At 43.4% G+C, this 20,378-nt stretch overlaps 1 protein-coding gene across 1 annotated transcript; it reads left to right on the plus strand.

The window, feature by feature from the left end:
- Positions 1–3,415: 3,415 nt before the first annotated feature.
- LRRC8D (leucine rich repeat containing 8 VRAC subunit D) lies at positions 3,416–5,992 on the plus strand (the record flags this gene model as incomplete). Its single annotated transcript, XM_084244363.1, has 1 exon — positions 3,416–5,992. One exon carries the CDS (start codon positions 3,416–3,418, stop codon positions 5,990–5,992), a length of 2,577 nt encoding a protein of 858 aa, XP_084100489.1.
- Positions 5,993–20,378: the final 14,386 nt, after the last annotated feature.

The following is a 20,378-nucleotide window of genomic DNA, read 5'->3' on the forward strand; positions in this document are numbered from 1 at the left end:
GTAATGCTTGATCTGGTTTTGGAAGAATAAATGAGTTCAACAGAAAGAAAGAGGGGAAACAGACTGGAGGAAATGACAGGGACATGAAGCCCTGGGTGGGGACTGCCGGAGTAGACAGCTGAGGCTGCTCATCCCATTCTGGTTTGGGGTGTTCAGGGTGTGTGGGGGTGGGGCTGAGCATTGGCATCAACATGAAGTGGCAGTACTCTGATGCTATGTTCTCCACACCGCCTTTTCTTTTTTTAAGATTTATTTATTTATGCATACAAGAGCTGTGTTCCAGGCCAGAGATGTGGGGGGTGAGAAGACTCACCGGAGACAGTGGGCAACAAAACAGGCAGACTGACCAAAGCACACTACTGAGGGGAGCAGCAGGCGAGTCAGGAGAGGTCTGCTGTGCCATGTGGGCTGCTCCCTAGCCGGCTGGGGATTGAACTTGTGCTGCAGAGGCTGTAGACTGCTTCATAGTGCAGTGCTTAACCCCTTGCGCCACCAGGAAGGCCCCCACACTGCCTTTTCATTCTTTCTTCCTCTCTGGGGAGATGATCCACCTCCTCTCTCCTGTCCTGAGAACAAGTGCTTGAAAACCATCTTTCACAGCTGCAAAATATCATGCATTGCAAGAACCTAACGATTTCTTCGCTGTGTGGTCCTTTAGCTGTTTGTTTTTATGTTGAGGACTGGAAGAGTTTTATTTTGCCTGGACCCAAGTCACTTTGTGGTGACAATTAAGTCTAACAAAAGGTTCTTTTACCCAATAACATATGTAGACAGCTAATGAATGTTCTTGAGGAATTTTGATGATGATGATGATGATCAAGAGTCCATATAGTCTTTCATTGATGGTGCATCCACTATAATATTAACTGCTTAGCAAAAGGAAGATGGATGTGGTCCCTGTCCTCACTGATAAGTGTAGTCAATTCTGCCACAGTGTTATAAGAGCTGCGAGGGTAGAGGTACAGAGTCCTGTGGACACACTGGAAAGCACCTTGCCCAGGCTAAAGATCAGGGAAGGCTTCCTTGGAAAGGTGATAGAAACCTGACAGGCCTTGTAAAGAGATGAGAAAGAAGTATTCCAGGTAGAGAAAAGAGTTTGTGGAAGAGTTGAACACAGGGGAGAATGACTGTTGGAGAAACTGAAAGAAGTTATCATCCTAGAGCATAGAATGTCTAGAAAAGAGTTTTAGCCAAAAACCAGCATCAGGGTGGAAGATGGACTAAAGGAAGTCAAGGCTCGAGGCAGAGAAACCACTCATAATTATCAGCCTGAAGAGACAAAGAGCCAACATTCTCAGTATAGTAAATCAAAATTTATGCCTCTTTCAGTCCTAACACCCAAACGCACTAATGGTGCACCTACCATCTCAAGAGCCCGGTACAGCTATTTGAAGAGTAAAGAAATATCCTGTTAAAAACTTTTTGTACAAAACATTTTCTCTGTTACCCTTTTTGATAGCCTTTTAAAACCATGATTCTCAGATGTGATTATACAAAGTTGTTTGCCAAGAATAAACTCTGCAGTGTGTATCCTCCAGTCTCTACATGAATAAGAGTTCCTCTGTAACCTGTGGCTTGGTACTTATTCTGTGCATTCTAGATAGGGGACAAAAGAGCTCACATGATATGTGCTGAACTGTTTCTCATTTAGTTTGGTCCACTGTGCATTCTGGTAGCCCTGCTTCCTGCTTAAAGCTTAAAAGGAAAACACCCAACCAGCACAAAAGCAAAACACACAAATACAGGAGCTCATAATGAAAGGGATTCCCATGGGTACGCTCTCATCTGCGAAGATACAAGTATTTCTTTCACTTCCTCCCACTTCTTTGGTGTTTTTTTTTTTTTTTTTTTTAATAACAACTGGATGCCAGGTATTTCTTACTTGAGCTCTGAAGTCTGGGAATATGATTTCTAGCAACTTTTACAAAATTTGTATTTAGAGCGAGTCTTCAGTTTTGAATCTGCCTGGTTACATAAAAGATAATCCACTTAAAAATAAACCCTATAGATGCAATAACTGCTGTTATATTGAGTTGATATTAAGTGTGTTTTATTAAGAAATAGTCCCCTGCTCTGTATATACTAGGAATGTTAGGAATGTGGGAGAGTTTAAAAATATAACACACACACACACGCGCAAAAAAAAAAAAAAAATATATATATATATAAAACATAGTCCCTGAGAGAGACCTTTCACTGGCTCGGGTCACCTGCCTTGGTATGCCTTGGTAGAGAATAAAGTTCTTAATGGCCCTCATCTGCTTGATGTGGTCATCCTTGATGGTTCTATACCTGCCTGTTTCTTTGGCACTTTTCTCATTCCACATGTTTTCCGTAGACGCTGCATTAAAGGCCAGGGTTTCAGCTACATGTATTGATAAATGCCAAGTACAGCAGTCCCCAGTTATCTGCAGTTTCACTTTCCACAGTTTTGGTTACCTGCATTCAATCATGGTCTGGAAATCATTATATACAGTGAGATATTTTGCGAGAGACAGAGACAACACTATTGTAATTGTTCTACTTTATTATTGTTGTTAATCTCTTATTATGCCTAATTTATGAGTTGAACTTTATCATCATATATACATATACGGAAGAACATGGTATATATGGGATCCAGTACTATCTGAGATTTCAGGCATCCACTGGGGGTCTTGCAACTTATCCCCAGTGGATAAGGTGATTCTACTATATATATACTATACTAAGACTCTTCTTAAACTCTGGAGCCCTAATTTCAGCCATCCATGGGACATTTCCACAAGGTTGTACTAAGAGATTTACATTTATTACTTAAGCTTTCCAAAAACCCTTAGAGGTCTTTGTCCCCATTATATAGATAGTAAATACAAGACTTAGAGAATGACATCTTTAGTCGGTGGCAGGGATGAGCCTGGTACACAAGGTTTTCTAGAGCTTAATAGTAAACATAGACCCTTCTTTTTGGCTTGTACAATATAGAACTCATCCCACATCTCTACCCCAGAATTTCAGTTTGAATCTTAAATCAGTCCAGTCCACAACAAATGCCATTCCTGGTCTTATATGCTCCTTTGGGGTTCAGTAAATAACAAGTCTTTCAATTCCACCTCTTAGGTAATTCTCAAATCTTTCCTTTTCCTTCTGTTCTAACCATTACAGATCTCATACATACAGTCTTTATTTCTTACCTGGATAGAGTCCTTTTTCCCCATCCATTTTTCTCTCTTGATTGGGGCGGGGGGAGAGTACTAAAACAAATAAATCACTTTCCTCTCCTGTGTTCCTCTTAGTTTATTTTCTACAGTTCCTATCCTGGATCAAAAGATAGGTCCTGGATGAGAAAACTTTAGAACAACTGCAGGGTTTTTCTCATTTAATATGTGCACTTGTATCTCTGTAATAATGTCTTTTGTTTGCTTGTTTTCTAGGAATGTTTACCCTTGCGGAAGTTGCTTCTCTCAATGACATTCAGCCAACTTACCGGATCCTGAAACCATGGTGGGACGTGTTTATGGATTACCTGGCTGTCGTTATGTTGATGGTAGCCATCTTTGCAGGAACCATGCAACTTACCAAAGATCAGGTGGTCTGCTTGCCAGTATTGCCATCTCCTGTAAATTCAAAGGCTCACACGCCACCAGGAAACACCGACATTACCACCGACATCCCAAAGCTGGAAGCAGGCACTGACAGCGACCAAGCTGGGCAGACGACAAATGACATTTCCCTTAGCACATCTGCTGTGACACCTGACATACCTCTCAGAGCCACATATCCTCACACAGATTCCACAATTCCAAGTCAGGAGACAAAGAAAGAGAAAAAAGATCCAACAGGCAGAAAAACAAACTTGGATTTTCAGCAATATGTATTTATTAATCAGATGTGTTACCATCTGGCCCTCCCCTGGTACTCCAAGTACTTTCCATACCTTGCTCTTATACATACTATTATTCTCATGGTCAGTAGCAACTTTTGGTTCAAGTATCCCAAAACGTGCTCAAAAGTGGAACATTTTGTTTCAATATTAGGAAAGTGCTTTGAATCTCCCTGGACTACGAAAGCATTATCTGAGACAGCATGTGAAGACTCGGAGGAAAATAAGCAGAGAATAACAGGTGCCCAGACTTTACCAAAGCATGTGTCTACCAGCAGCGATGAGGGGAGCCCCAGTGCTAGTACCCCGATGATCAACAAAACTGGCTTCAAATTTTCAGCAGAGAAACCCGTGATTGAAGTCCCCAGCATGACCATCCTCGATAAAAAAGACGGGGAACAGGCCAAAGCCCTATTTGAGAAAGTCAGGAAATTCCGTGCTCATGTGGAAGACAGTGACTTGATCTACAAACTCTATGTGGTCCAAACAGTTGTCAAAACAGCCAAGTTCATTTTTATTCTCTGCTACACAGCAAACTTCGTCAACTCCATCAGCTTCGAACACACTTGCACGCCCCAAGTCGAGCACCTGACTGGTTACGAGGTGTTTGAGTGTACCCACAATATGGCGTACATGCTGAAGAAGCTTCTCATCAGTTACATATCCATTATTTGTGTTTATGGTTTTATCTGCCTCTACACTCTCTTCTGGTTATTCAGGATACCTTTGAAGGAATATTCTTTTGAAAAAGTCAGAGAAGAGAGCAGTTTCAGTGACATTCCAGATGTCAAAAACGACTTTGCGTTCCTTCTACACATGGTAGACCAGTATGACCAGCTGTACTCCAAGCGCTTTGGTGTGTTCTTGTCAGAAGTCAGTGAAAATAAACTCCGGGAAATTAGTTTGAACCACGAGTGGACATTTGAAAAACTCAGGCAGCATGTGTCACGCAACGCGCAGGACAAGCAGGAGCTGCACCTGTTCATGCTCTCAGGTGTGCCTGATGCTGTCTTTGACCTCACAGATCTGGACGTGCTCAAACTTGAACTGATTCCAGAAGCTAAAATTCCTGCTAAGATTTCTCAGATGACTAATCTCCAAGAGCTTCACCTCTGCCACTGCCCTGCAAAAGTCGAACAGACTGCATTTAGCTTTCTCCGGGATCACTTGAGATGCCTTCACGTGAAGTTCACTGATGTGGCTGAAATTCCTGCCTGGGTGTATCTGCTCAAGAACCTTCGAGAGTTGTACTTGATAGGCAATTTGAACTCTGAAAACAATAAGATGATAGGACTTGAATCTCTCCGAGAGCTGCGCCACCTTAAGATTCTCCACGTGAAGAGCAATTTGACCAAAGTCCCCTCCAACATTACAGATGTGGCCCCACATCTTACGAAGTTAGTCATTCATAATGACGGCACTAAACTCTTGGTACTGAACAGCCTTAAGAAAATGATGAATGTCGCTGAGCTCGAACTCCAGAACTGTGAGCTAGAGAGAATTCCACATGCTATTTTCAGCCTCTCTAATTTACAGGAACTGGATTTAAAATCAAATAACATACGCACAATTGAGGAAATCATCAGTTTCCAGCATTTAAAACGACTGACTTGTTTGAAATTATGGCATAATAAAATCGTCACCATTCCGCCCTCCATCACCCATGTCAAAAACCTGGAGTCACTTTATTTCTCTAACAACAAGCTCGAATCCTTACCAGTGGCAGTGTTTAGTTTACAGAAACTCAGATGCTTAGATGTAAGCTACAACAACATTTCAATGATTCCAATAGAAATAGGATTACTTCAGAACCTGCAGCATCTGCATATCACTGGGAACAAAGTAGACATTCTGCCAAAACAATTGTTTAAATGCGTCAAGTTGAGGACTTTGAATCTGGGCCAAAACTGTATCACCTCCCTCCCAGACAAAATTGGTCAGCTCTCCCAGCTCACGCAGCTGGAGCTGAAGGGGAACTGCTTGGACCGCCTGCCAGCCCAGCTGGGCCAGTGTCGCCTGCTGAAGAAAAGCGGGCTTGTTGTGGAAGATCACCTTTTTGACACCCTGCCACTCGAAGTCAAAGAAGCATTGAATCAAGATATAAATGTTCCTTTTGCAAATGGGATTTAAACTTGAGCTGATCCATGCACATCCGTGCACGCGAACAACTTCCTAGATGGCGGATGCTCACGTACAAGTTATTGCAAGATAATGCATCTTAGGAGTAGATACATCTTCTAAAATAAAACACAGAGAGAGGATGCATAGAAGGCTGATAGAAGACATAACTGAATGTTCAATGTTCGTAGTGTTTTAAGTCATTCATTTCCAAATCTTTTGTTTTTTCTTTGGGGAAAGGGAAGGAAAAATTATAATCACTAATCTTGGTTTCTTTTTAAATTGTTTGTAACTTGGATGCTGCCGCTACTGAATGTTTACAAATTGCTTGCCTGCTAAAGTAAATGATTAAATTGACATTTTCTTACTATACCATCTTTTTTTGCTGTGTCTTGATTTACTTTGTTTAATTGGTGCAATATGGCTATAACTGAAGACACGTCAAGTCCAATTTAGATTGCTGAAATAATGATTTCTTTCCTATTTTCTTTTAAAGCACCTCAAATAAGCACATTTTACAGCATTTGTTGCTGCTGCTTCTGAGAATTCCATTTTATAGATTTTATACTCCTGAAAGTTGTATGCAGTAAAGGCATGTAGATTGTTGAGGGGGTTTGTTTGCTTGTTTAGGGATAAATAACAAGAAAATAACATTCCCTTTATAGCTGTTTTCTCATAGTCTAGAGATCTAATTATAAGGTGATTATTTTTAACCAATCATGAAGGATTGCCAATAAATAGAAAAAAAATTAACAAATATATTTAATAACCAAAACACAAATTGTAATGGCTTAATGATTAATAACCTTGCAATATCCCCTTTTGGAAGATAACATCAAAGCAGGTATTTAATTTTTTTTTAAGATTTATTTACTTATGCATACAAGAGCTGGGGTGTAGGCCAGAGGTATGGGGTGTGAGAGGATGCACCGTAGACAGAGTAAGGAGTAGAAGAGGTGGATTGACTGAAATACACTGCTGAGGAGAGCATCAGGTGAGACAGGAGAGGTCTGCTGCGCCATGTGGGCAGCTCCCTGGCCGGGATTGAACTAATGCTTCCAATAGCTTCATAATGCTGAGACTTAACCCCTTGCACCATCAGGGAGGCCTCCAAGTATTCAATTTCTTGCCCTCTTCACTGTTTTGAGGAGAAATAAGACTTATTCACTGGTGTTAGAAAACTCTTAATTATCCCTGTTCATATTAGTGAAGCTGCATTTCCTGTGTTTGTCCTTGGCGAGGGGGAGTCACATCCCAGGAAGTACTGTTAGATGTGCTTTTCAGATCAAGGACTTCCTTCTTTTACTATAAATCCATCTCAGAAAATAAAAATTTTCCCTTCTACCTGTTTAGGTACTGGTTGGCAAATATATCATAAGCCCTTCTAAAGGAGTGTTTTTTCAAGGAAGAACTGTTGTGTACTCTGAATGACAAAGTAGTGTTCTCTCTGTCAAGACTGGCTTCACTTAGTGAAACATTGTGCATTCTCTTATACTGTAGCATGACTCAAAGGAATTTGCAGAGAATGCACTCACATCCTTGCTTTTCCTTCCCAAAATTGACCTCTGCAGGTTCTGACCTGCAGTGTGATGGTGTGATTGTTCCTGCTGTAGAGCTTGTAAATACTTGGAGAAATGTTATCACTAGTAGAAAAGGCTCAGGCCCTGTGGCTGCATCAAAAACTGACCTCGGCCCCAGCCCCCTGGCCACTCCCTCCCCTCCTGAGAGAGGAGGTTAGAAGACTGGCTTAGAAAAAGCCAAGTCTAGAAAAATCAGATAAAGGGCCATAGCGAATATTCGATGCAAGCAAATTGTCTCCCATGTACACATTTCCCACAATGTCCGTGTTTACTGCTGTATGCACGAGTATCAAATATGCATCTTCTTGGGGCCTCACCACTGCCGAGAACTGGAGATTCAGTGTTGAAAAGTCACATCCAAAAAAAAAGTCACATCCTCTTGACAACATGGAACATTACAGTGAAGTGGAGGAAATATTATAGAATACAAATAATTACAACTCTACCCTGGCTGGCATACAAAATCTTTGTGAATAAGAATGACTGGGATGGGGCAAGCTTAATGAAAAGAGGAGTTTCAGGAAAGTCTACACTTAGGAACTCAGCCTGTAAACATGTACTCCTGGGCTTTTTCCGCCTGCCAGCCACATAGGCACTGTGCTTTCTGCATAAGCTGTGCCACCACCAGATATTGGTATCACATTTTTAGGGGGATATCGACCTATCTTACTTATGAGATAAAGGGACCAGATCTCATGATCATTAATTTACATAGGAAACTTGTCCTTTTTGAAAGAAAGGCTTGTTGATTTTGAAGGGCACAAGTGACAGGACACCCTCTGCTGACCTTGCTTTTCAGAAGGGGCACCTGCGGAAGCTGGAGTGTGGCACACGCCTGGTGCTTGACCTCTGGCAGCTGCCTGTAGATACCTGTTTCCTAATCAATACTCAGTTCAGTTGCTTGGAACTGATGGGTGTTACCTGCCTTAGATAGTAACAAGGGGTACCTTTCCTCTTCACCAGACTTATGTTGACTTCACCAGCCTTAATGATTTCCTTGAACTCTGGAGAGCTCATGGTCAATTGATTTAAATGTGTGTTCCTTGCTACGGTTTTCAAATAGCAATATTTTGTTTGGTTTTGTTTGGTTTTGGTTTTTGGTTTTTTTTTTTTAATTTATACAAGCACTGGGTACAGTCAGAAGTGCGGGAGGGTAAGAGAATTCACCAGAGCCAGAGCAGGGAACAGAACAGGCAGACTGAAGAAATACACTGCTGAGGGGAGCAGTGGGCGGCAGGAGAGGTCTGCGCGCCATGTGGGACCCTCGCCAGCGGCTGGGGATCAAACCGGTGCTGCAGAGGCTGCGGGCAGCTTTGCAGCCCAGCGCTCAACCGCTGCGCCACCAGGGGAGGCCCTCAAATAGCAATATTTTAAAAGAGGTTTCCTAAGAATGCTGATTCACTTACCAGACTTTAAATATACTGGGTTTTGGAGTTATAACAAAACAGCAGATGAGAGAGTTATGGGCCCAAATATACTGTCAAACCATGTGTCTTCACAAGTTTATGTTGGCACCACACACTAGACACAGGGAAAAACAACTTAGAATATACAAGTTCAGGCTTACCAGTGTATTTTTATCTGTCTCTGAAGTCTCTGAGCATCCAGCTGAAGAAAATCATTTCAAAGTATCGTTAAATGTTCCATGTCTATGTGAGTCCCACAGAGTCTGAGAAAAGCTGCTTTACTTTTGGTAATTTAACTTTTATCACCAGCCTTCAGTTGGCTTGGCATAAAGCTTTGCTTTTTCAGGGGTTTAATGGGAGGAGCTGAAATTGTTGCAGGCACCTCAGTTACTTAATAATAGGTAGAAAGAGTTTATTCAGTAAGAAAACCTGACCATTGGGTCCTGACCATTTGACATTTTCCTTTACATACAATAAAGGAAAAGTCTTTTGTTAATATTACTGCCAGTACTTCCTCTGTCTGCGTGCCGTGTTCTCTTAACTTCAACCAGCAACTATTAAGCTGCTGATGGCAGCAAACTCCAAAGTGCCCTTGACACCAACGCCCACTAGTTATTTCCATTCACCTTGCTGAATGAAAGCCAGCGTGCTGTCCTCTTGCTGAGATTTCTGGCAGTACTTGCGTCAGTAATTCATTCCAATGAAATGGCCCCTTTATCAACTGAATCACCAAACAAAGGCTGTACTGACAAAAAGCCCCTTTCATGAAAAGCAGAACTGAAAAAAAAACCCAACCCCTAGAAAATAGTTTGCAAATGTCCTCTAGCTTGTGACTGGGACACAAAGAAGTGGCCCCATCTGGTCCTGGCCAGCTGTGGCTCTGCTAGGTAGAGGGCAGCAGGTATTCAGAGTGGAGCCTGCCAGGGAGTGGTGTGGAAGAGCAGCAGGCTACAAACCCACCCCACCCTGTCAAGTCTCCATTCTTCTGCCTCTCAAGATGCATCAGTTGTCCCAGGAAGCACTGCGTTTCACCGTAGTTTGCTTAAAGTCACCTAGATTTATGATCCACCATCCCCCCCAGTGCCCACTGCTCTGGAACCCCCCCAAGGGCACAAACAGCCCTTCCCCACTGTCTCTATCATCAGTTCTTCACTCCCAAATTTTCAGGCCCTGTAGTGAAAGTCCCAGGATTTGAACCCTGCCTGTGCCTCAGCCATGTGATAAGCTGCTTAACCTGTCTGAGCCTCAGTTTATCATCTCCTACATGGGAATAATAATAGTAACTTGCCAGTGGGAGGGTTCTGTGAAGTCAGGTGATTCATTTAAGATGCTGTGCCTGGGAGACAGCAAGTGCTTGACATTCACTATTATTTTTATCCCCAATTGAAATAGTGACTATGAACTTCCCATTAAATGTATTCTCTCCTTACTCACTCAGGGAATGTTCAGTGTATATCTGGGAACACAGAATAAAATAGGCAGAAAAGAAAACATTCTCTGACCTTCCTTGGCAGCTAGATGAGACCATGTGACTAAATACTAGAGCAAAGAGTGGAAATGGAAGTGGAATGTGCAGCTCCCCATAAAAAGAAGCATGTGGTCCCCTTCCCATGTCTGCTGGTTAAACTGCAGATACAGAAGTGATTTCAGTGCAGACTGCACAGACCAGGAAACAAGTCAGGCCTGGCCCAGCCACAGGACAGAAGCATGGGCTTCTGACAACTTTGAGGCTCAGGGTTACATAAGGGGCTCTGACACATGCAGCACGTCTCAGACCTGCTCAGGCTGCCGTGCTGGACAGCACTTGGGAATTTGCTAGAAAGGCAGAATCTCAGCTCCCTCCTCAGAGCTGTCAACTCAAAATTTGTATTTTAATAAGGTGATATCCACATGGTTTATAGTCATGTTAAAGTGCGAGAAACTTTGTCCTAAATAACCTAACTGTCAAGAACAATTCAGCTGATCAGCAGCAGGAGCTAGAAAAAGAATGGGGATGGGGGCCAGCACTGATCGTCAGCCTCCTGGTAGACTCTGATCCGACAGGAATTGGGATTTTGCTGGTGCCCTTGTGCCACATCCAAGGCCCCATTTGGTCCAGTTGACAGCTCTACCCTTCACATCACCGTAGCAACCACAGGAAGGAGGGGTGATTGTCAGTGCTTGAATGAAGAATATGTCATTCTCCCAGGGGTAGGAGGCTTCAAAGGTCCTATACCTACCCTAATGACAAGCACTCATGCTCAATCCGTGCACACCTTTCACAAGTCCAGATAGGTAAACAAGTCCGATTTATTGTTTCACCTTCAGACTGGGTCTAGAGTAGCTGCTTCAAGCTCAGTCAACCATGCGATAACCTGCCCATTTTGAGCCTTTTCAAAATGTCCCTGGGAAACTGCCAAATAGTCCTGCATGAAAATTGTCTGGCATGGATTCAGGGGTAGGCCCTCCCCAAAGAATCACCCAGGTGTTAAACCAAGTTGGGTAGATACTGTAAAGAAATGAACTTTTACAACATGGACTAGAAAACTAAAAGTAGTAGGCCCACAATTCAGTACTTTAAAATACCTGGATGGAAACCTCAAGATATATCTCCAAGGGCTTAACTCAAATCTTTCCTGTGACTTAAGCCTACTGGCTCTTTATCTGGCTATGATTGTAGGGGAAACAGCTGGTCACTATTCAGATGATAACCCTTCATCTTCTTAAAGATGGTGATTAAATCATCCATCATCTCCTCTTCCCCAGGATGTTGGGAAGATTATGTCAGCACGATTCCTAGAGCTCCCTGGAGATAAAGGATTCATAAATACAGTTTGCTATTAATTTATCATCATGCTGGGCAGGAAATTCAGTTGAAGGCAGCATTTTCATCTCTGCTGAGAAATAGCTGACATATTCAGGCCTATACCTTCCACTGCCAACTCTCAGTAACTGCTATATTTTAGGGTTCAGATTTCCATTTCTGGGGTAGAAAAAGATGTTAGAGAAAGGAATAGATAATATAAGTAAGGAACTATAATAAGAGTTTGGGCTCAGTAATAGATGGACACTTGACATTTCTGATTTATCTGCCACAGCAGACCTGGGAGGTGTGATTTATCTGCATTTTAGAGATGAAGAACAGGTTGGACTATCTTCCCAAGGTGAGTTAGCCAGCAGGTAACAGGGGAATTGCTAAATCCAACAATGTCCCTATTTTATCTCATTTAATCCTCACAAAACCACCAAAAGAAAGGCATTGCCTACATTTAAGAGATGAGCAATCTACCTCAGAGAAGCGAATGCGTGTCTGATTCTTCCTTGTAGGTAGCAGAAGCTAGTCTGAAACCAAGGGGTCCCTGGGCCTCCCTGGTGGCTCAAGGGGTTGAGACGCAACCTATGAGGCTGTCCACAGCCACTGCAGCATGAGTTCAATCCCGGTCAGGTGTCTCTGGTGAGTCCTCTCACACACACCTCTGGCCTGTGCCCCAGTTCTTGTATGTATAAATAAATAAATCTTTAAAAAAACAACAACAACAACAAGGGATCCCTATCACAGGAGCTACGATTGTCCCCCAACTACGTGGCAGATGTCTGGTGCTCTGTCAGCAATGCTCTGTCAGCAATGTCAAATCTGTGCTGACATTCAGTTACATAAATCTGCCCCAAGCTAGGATGGTCCTTCATTCTTTAGCGTTAGACTCTGGATATGTCTCAGCATCTGTCCTTTGTGTCACCACTTGTTTCCTCTGCTAGACTGTCTGACAGTCATAAAAGGTCAGTCCACCCAAGGTCATGTAATTATTTTTGCTCACTAAATGTTCAAAGCATAACTGTTTTTACTTGTGGCCATTTACTAACAAATCAGAAAGTTCTGTCTCAGCTCTTTGATGCAAAGTGGCTGCGGTGGAGAATGACATTCAACAGGTCCAGAAAGGTGGGTGCAGGACAACATAGTAACATTTGCTGGGCCCTCCGGGCAGACATGACTTTTCTTTCCAGCATGGCATTTCAGGCACAGATTCTCAAGCTGTTACCAGCCCAGGCAGCAACCGGAGTCTGCATTTCCTGACCTTTATTTTTACTGGATTTTTTTCTCCCTTTTTCTGTTCATGGTCGCTGTACTCCACCATCTGGGCTAGGACAAGAATCAGATATTTGTGATGCATGGGGAGAAAAAACCCAGTTTTACATTAAAGAACCTGCTTAGAAGAAAAAGAAAATGAAGTTGAGGAATGTAACGTTTCTGCCCCAGCTGGGTCTTGGTACCCAGCCCCCGAAATTAGCATTTCAAAACCTTTAGAACATTTTAAATTTTTTTTTGCCATTTTCCTTCCTTATTCAATGTAATTTGTTCCAATACCTTGCCTTAAATGAGCTCATTTTGATGGAGTGAATTTTAACCAAAACGTGAATTGTCCTTTGAAAACATTTAGTTATGCGTGTTTTGTAACTTTGTCCCCTTGAAAAAGTGAGTGGAACTTTTATAAGATAACACAACTCAAATACAATCAATTTAAACCAAAGAATTATTTATTCACCAGGACTAAATTAGATGCCGCAGTGTGAATATATAGTAAACATTCTGAGAACCCCCACTCCCTGGCCTACCAGGTAAAGGAGCAAAGTCATTTGCACAGGCGTTAAGTCAGCACTCCCTGTTCTGTGAACAGCCATGCAGGAATCTGCTGCCTGCAGGTAAACCAGCCTTTCAGCCCTCACTAATGACCAGGAAACCAAATAAAGAAGATTCAAAAATGAGTCCCCAGCCTGTGCATCTCCATGTGCACTTAGTGATCAGGGAAGTGGTTAGACCCCAGCATTTGCCCTCCTCTGTGCATAAATAGCATCAAGATTTCTTAAGGTCAGTATAACACAGGAAATCAAAATAGCTAAGCCTAGGTGAAACCAAAGCCCTACAACATAAGCCAGGGGCAAGATAGCTCTTTCCCACCCTCACGTAAGTGGTGGGAGCTGTTGTTGGAGCAGCAGTGGGGGTTCCCATCTGCCCCTGGAGTTGCTGCCTGTGGGCAGCCTATCCCCAAGCTCCAGCAGGATTTGAGTCAGGAACCCCTAAGTTTCCTGTTGCACAGGGGGATTTTTCTGCAGGCCACCCAGTGTGCTGCCTTTGGGCAGCATCCAAGCTACCCTACAGCAGAAGGCTGCAGGACACCCACCTCGGTGGGCCAGGCTTGATGGTCAGCCTGGCAGTAGCTGGGTTTGAGCACTAGAGCCCCCACAATCAGGACTCAGGTGCCCAGGCCCAGAAGCTGCTTGTGGACAGTACAAATGGTAGCAAGTGGCAGATATTTTGCTACCTGCGTCCATGGACCCACTGGGCTCAGGTTGCTGGCAGAGACTGGCAGGTGGCATGGTTCTCCTGCCACACCACCCCAGGGCTTGCAACTACTCAGGGCAGTGGCAAGGTTGCCCTGTGCTGGAGCCTGCTCTCCCCAGGAGTAACAGCTAGCCCTGCAGCTCCTGCTTTAGGGCTGCAGGGAGGAGAAGGGGGCCCCCCTGGGTCAGCTACAGCACTGTGGCTCCCTGGAGTCAGAGGCAGTAGAGAGGCCCATGGAATCCCAAGTCAACATGGCACACTCCCCTCAGAGCCTACCCTGAGCAGCTGGGAAAGTGTCCCAGGGCTGCTATAAGATGCCCCTCCCCACTTCCCTTCATGTTGTTATACTGGGCCCCGCTGAAAGGCTACTGGGCGCAGAGTGTCTCTGGACCCACTGAGACCGGCTCTGTCCGTGGCTCCTTGGAGCCCACCAGCCCATCAGCCTGCCCTGACCTGTGTGCAGGCACCAAGCTTTCCTTTTTATATTTAGCGACTAGATCATAAAATGGACGAATCAGGTGCAAGTTAAATGAAACCAATCAGGTTCAATCAGCTCATTAGTTACTTATTTGGATCAAAAATCAAGAATGAGTTGATTGGTGCTAAATGGTCCAGTCAGTCACTTAGAATTGAAAATGACCTAATCAGGCTTGTAGAGTGGGGACCCTCAAAGAAGATATAAGGCAGGGCAGGAGCCAGCTTAGCAACTCTGTTCCTGTCTCTAAAAAAAGAAGAAAGAAGAAGCATCCAGCAGGTGGCCTCTGAAGAAAGAAGAGAAGCCAAAAACCATTGCAGAGACCTGGCCGCTGCACCTGCCTCCTGCCCTGTAAGTCCGCCTCAACCTGTTGTCTCAAAGAGCTGTTTGTTGTTGGTGTCGGCCAACAACTCACAAAGAGCTGTTAACACAGGTGTCCCTAACACCACCTTCTGGTGACCAGTGGCAGTGTGGTCACTGCCAGTACTGACCAGCGTTGTTGACCGATGACTGGCACTCTGTGTCTGGGTCAACTCTCAGAGCTGTCCATTGCTTCTGATTGTCTGGCACCACCTCCTGGTACCGTTGCATCCATTATTGCACAGTCCAGTGCCCAGTGCTGCCCAGCCGGACCTTCAGACTGCTACTATGGGCTGCTCTCAGCACCCCCATCTGTGAGTACCTCTAGCTGCCACCATGAGTTGAATCCTGGACCGCTGCTTGCTGATGTGCCATAAGCTCCGGGCTCTCGTTGACAGGGTGGCTCCATCTTAAGTGAGCAGCCTTTTGCTTGGGACTTCCGGACACTGTGGACGCTATCTGGGGTGAGATAGTGGGTCATTGTGGCCTTATAAACCCTTTGTTTCCCCTGCTTGTTAGATCAACCCACTTGTTGTTCCTTAACCTAAGTGATCTTGCAATTGTGTGCATGGGTGAGAACTCACAGACAGTGACCTGTCCTCTACCTGGGCACTGTCCTTTGTCCTAATATAGCACGGCTACAACCTTGATTCATATAGGCAAAAGCTAGAAGGGCCTCCCTGGTGGCGCAAGGGGTTGAGCACCGTACTATGAAGCCATCTGCAGCCTCTGCAGCATGAGTTCGATCCCCGGCCAGGGAGCAACCCACATGGCAAAGCAGACCTCTCCTGACTCGCCCACTGCTCCCCTCAGCAGTGTATTTCAGTGGATCTGCCTATCCTGCTCCCCACTCTGGCTCTGGTGAATCATCTTACCCTCCGCACCTCTGGCCTGTACCCAGCTCTTGTATACATAAATAAATAAATCTTTAAAAAAAAAAAAAAACAACCGGGCCTCCCTGGTGGCACAGAGGTTGAGCGCTGGGTTGCGAAGCTGCCCGCAGCCTCTGCAGCACCAGTTCGATCCCAACCACCGGGTGAGGGTCCCACATGGCGCGCAGACCTCTCCTACTGCCCGCTGCTCCCCTCAGCAGTGTACTTCCTCAGTCTGCCTGTTCTCTTCTCCGCTCTGGCTCTGGTGAATTCTCTCACCCTCCTGTGCTTCTGACTGTACCTAGTGCTTGTATAAATAAATAAATAAATCTTTAAAAAAAAAGTTAAAAAAAATTTTTAAAAAACCAACCTAGAAGCCCCTCCCCTCTCAAGAATAATTATATTTTTTACATTATTGACTCACTGTTCATGTAATATATATGTACACATAAACATATATACACATGCTATATATATGATATATACATATATACATATATAATATATACATGTGTATACATATATAAGTATATGTATAAACTAGACAAAATCTTGTGGCTTGTGGAACAGCTCTTACAGAGTAAAATCTGCCTGACTGCTTCCCTGGTTCATACCCTCACTTTAATTTCTAATAAACTCTGTCTAACTATTCTTGCATCTTATAGTAGTCAACAGTAGTGACCCAGAAAGTCTATAGATGGAGCAATAAGATGGAGCTCAAGGGAGACCTGGAAAGAGGTGGGGATTTTAAAAAAATATTAAAAATAGTTCTTCTGTTATGTACAGAATAAAATTATCCCAGTGACACATTTTAAGTATAGCCTCAGTTCTTCCTCCAGCCAGAGGTGAAGACAGTAAATAACATGTGGTCAATTGCAATGAATTGGGACCTGTTGTGGTTGCTTTTGCGATCAAAAGAGAGTGTAAGTTAACTCTTCTCATCCTGAATGATTTGTTGTCAGAAGTCTCCTAATTGTATGGGCAGGAAATTCAGTTAATTTCTTGGCCTCAGATTTAATTCCCTATGTATGAACAATCCACTGCCAATGATTCAAGTACTTGTTCTTTGTCTTTGAAACTGAGAGGTTTCAGGGCCTCCCTGGTGGCCTAGGTGTATAGCACTATCACTGTGACAGCCTGAGTTCGATTCTCCACCAGGGAGCTAGTCGACATATGGTGCAGCAGACCTCTCCTGTCTTCCCCATTGCTCCCCTTAACAGTGATTTCAGTAGATCTGCCTGTTCTGCTCCCCTCTCTGTCTCTGGAGAACCCTCTCCCATGCTGCAACTGCCCTACATCCCAGTTCTTTTATGCAAAAATAAAAAAAAGAAAGAAAGAAACTGAGAGATTTCAGTGTCTGGCTAATAGAGTGCAAGCTGCTGGAACTGTCTGTCAGGGAATTTGCTTAAGATGGATGTGCTTTTGCTTTTTCTTCTTTGAAATGGGCTGAATGGCAGTATTTACCTCATATCATCATTGTGTGGATTCAATCAGTTACCACATATGGAGCACTTAGAACAATGTCTGGCACACTGGGTGCTTAATGTTTAGTAGTTTTGTTTTTTTTTTTAAGATTTATTTGTTTGTGCATCCAAGAACTGGGGTATAGGCCAGAGGCGAGAAGATTCACCAGAGACAGAGCGGGGAGCAGAACAGGCAAATCTACTGAAATATACTGCTGAGGGGAGCAGCTGGTGAGGCAGGAGAGGTCTGCTGCGCCATGTAGGTTGCTCCCTGGCCCGCTGGGGATCGAATTTGTGCTGCAGAGACTGCAGATTGCTTCATAGTTCAGTGCTTACCCCCTTGCGCCCCGGGGAGGCCTTGTTTAGTAGTTTTTATTAATGTCTTTAAAAAATTTGGGAAGTGTGTCCATAAACAAACAAAAATCTGGAAAATAAAGTTGTTTGAATGTAATATTTCACTAGATCTAGGGATATGGCCAATGTCCAAATAAGAGTTAATTGGGTTTTTGCTTTCAAAGGACAGAAAAGACAAGTCATTGATGACTTGATGTCTCACAAGCAGCTTTTCATCCATTTATTAACTTGTTGATTTTGCTCATCCTATTAGAATATCCAGGCTAGATATTGTTAAGAACCCTCTTTGGTTAGTTATGACTGTTCCTAAGTAGTTCTCTAAACTTGGGTCAGACCCAATGACCTATCTGGCCAAAGGCCTAAAGAGAGATTTCCAAAGAATAGCTACATAATAGCTGTCTGTCTTGTGTTAACTTATGGCATGCTTAATAAAGAATGCTGATTATTTTAGTCGTACAAGGAACAGGAATTGGATGGTGGTATAGGGGAGGGAAAAAACTCCTTCCCCTCTTCCTGGGTTCATTGTCTGAGGACCAGTGAAATAGAATGACAAGAGGTTTATGGACAAGTGCATCGTGTATACATGGGAGACCATCCAGAGATGATTAACTCAAAGAGCCAGTTAGAAGTTGGGCTTCCATAGCATTTTAACAAAAGAACAATATATTTTTAGAGCAGTGACATGACAAAGATCAAAGACTTTGTGCTTCCAGAGATAGGAAATTGTGGGAAGAACACTATTATGAGGAAACTAAGGGCTAGGTTCAGCAAAATTTGTTTTATAGACTCCTCTGGTGCTATCCTGAGCTGATAAGAGTATAGATGGTCTCCAGTGATTACCTTTTGTCTTTCCTTGTAGAGAGGGAAGGGAAGACACCCTTACAAATAGGGTGAGGTGTCCTTTCCTTGCATTCACTTCTCAGTTGCTTTCAGCCCAAAAAATTCCTTATGTCAAGTGGCATATTTTGGGATGGCATGTTTTGCTACCCTTCACTGACTGATCAGTAATTTATATTACTTTTTTGTTAACTGGAAACTTGTACTAAAACTGGTCATTAGAACTGAAACTGGTCATTAGAAGCTTTTCTAATCTATTAAAAAAGATGAAAAATCATCTCTATGATCACAAATAGATGGCCATTGCTTTCTTTAATGAATTCATTTTGTGTGTGTGTGTGTGTGTGTGTGTGTGAGAGAGAGAGAGAGAGAGAGAGAGAGAGAGAGAGAGAGAGAGAGAGAAAGAGAGAGAGAGAGAGAGAGAGAGAGAGAGAGAGTTTGCCACATTTTAAAAATATCTGATCCATAAAATCCCCAGTTTGTAGAACATATGACTAAGGGGATGATCATTCACGAAACGAAAAATAATCCTTCTGTTCATCAGGGTCAGCTCATGTAGAACTTGGAAAACATTGGTTTATACACATTTAGGAAATGCATCTGTTGGTTACAGCAAAGTATACTTGTACTTCGGGCAGAATGCTCATTTAAAACATATTCTCCATTCAGCCTTGCTTTGAGAATCTCCCTCTCCATTCATCAATCCTTTTGCCAATAAAAGAGGAGGAAAAAATGACTAGGGCTTTTGTTAGATGACACAGCTCATACAACCTCTCCAGTGCACTTTTAATTCTGCCCGTCCCAGTTAATACTTACATAAAGATGATAATGAGATACAAAGGGCTTCCTGAGAACTTGTGCCATTTCAAGTGTACGTGAAGTTTCATCTCAAATATTACCTCTTCAAAACTAGAAACATACCATGAGGTAAGCAGGGCTGAAGCAGAGCAGACTTTCACTATTTTGTTATGTCAAGTATTGTCCTTCCACTCCATCCCACTCTTTGTTTTAAAGATCCCTTTAGAATCCAGTTGTTGCAACAAGGAAGAGAAAGTGCATCTGGGGTGAGTGGGGTGAGGAATCATTTAGAGTTACCGGTCAGTCCAATTCATTCATTTCTTCAAGAAATAATCATGTTCCCATGCCCTGTAAGTGAGGCAATGTGCTAAGGGCTGGGGTAGATCAGATGTACTTAGTTTCTATCAAGGAAGAGTTCCCACCCTGCACTGCTTTGTCTCCTCTTGGCTCACTCTCTCTGCTCCCTGCCTCCTGTCTTGCCAGGCTCCCCGCTTCAGAGGTGCAATTACCAGGGAGAAAAGAATCAAAGAAGACAAGTTCTCCAAGAACCCAAGGGTAGTGACATGGTAAGGCTTGCGCTTCTCCTCAGCTACAATCTCTGTTCCTGCCTTTTCCTTCCTCTTTCTCTCTCCCTGCTTTCCTCTGGACCCATGTGACAGCAGTGAAGGACACAGCTTGTACTTATTTGCTTATTGCTATGTAGTTTTCTAAGTGTTCGGATGTCTTTTTTCTGATGACAAAAGTAACACATGTTCATTGTTAGATAAAAGTCAAAAATTACAGAAATGCATGTCCTTTGAAAGCATGTAACTCGACCCCTCACAACTGCACTGACTTTCCTTTGAACTCGGGTAAAATGCAGTCTCTAAATGGCCTACTGATTTGCATACCCTTTAGTGCTATGACCCATGTCCCCCCCCACCATCTTCCCTCATA

This window comes from Talpa europaea, assembly GCF_964194135.1.
Source record: "Talpa europaea genome assembly, chromosome: 9".
Taxonomy (NCBI): domain Eukaryota; kingdom Metazoa; phylum Chordata; class Mammalia; order Eulipotyphla; family Talpidae; genus Talpa; species Talpa europaea.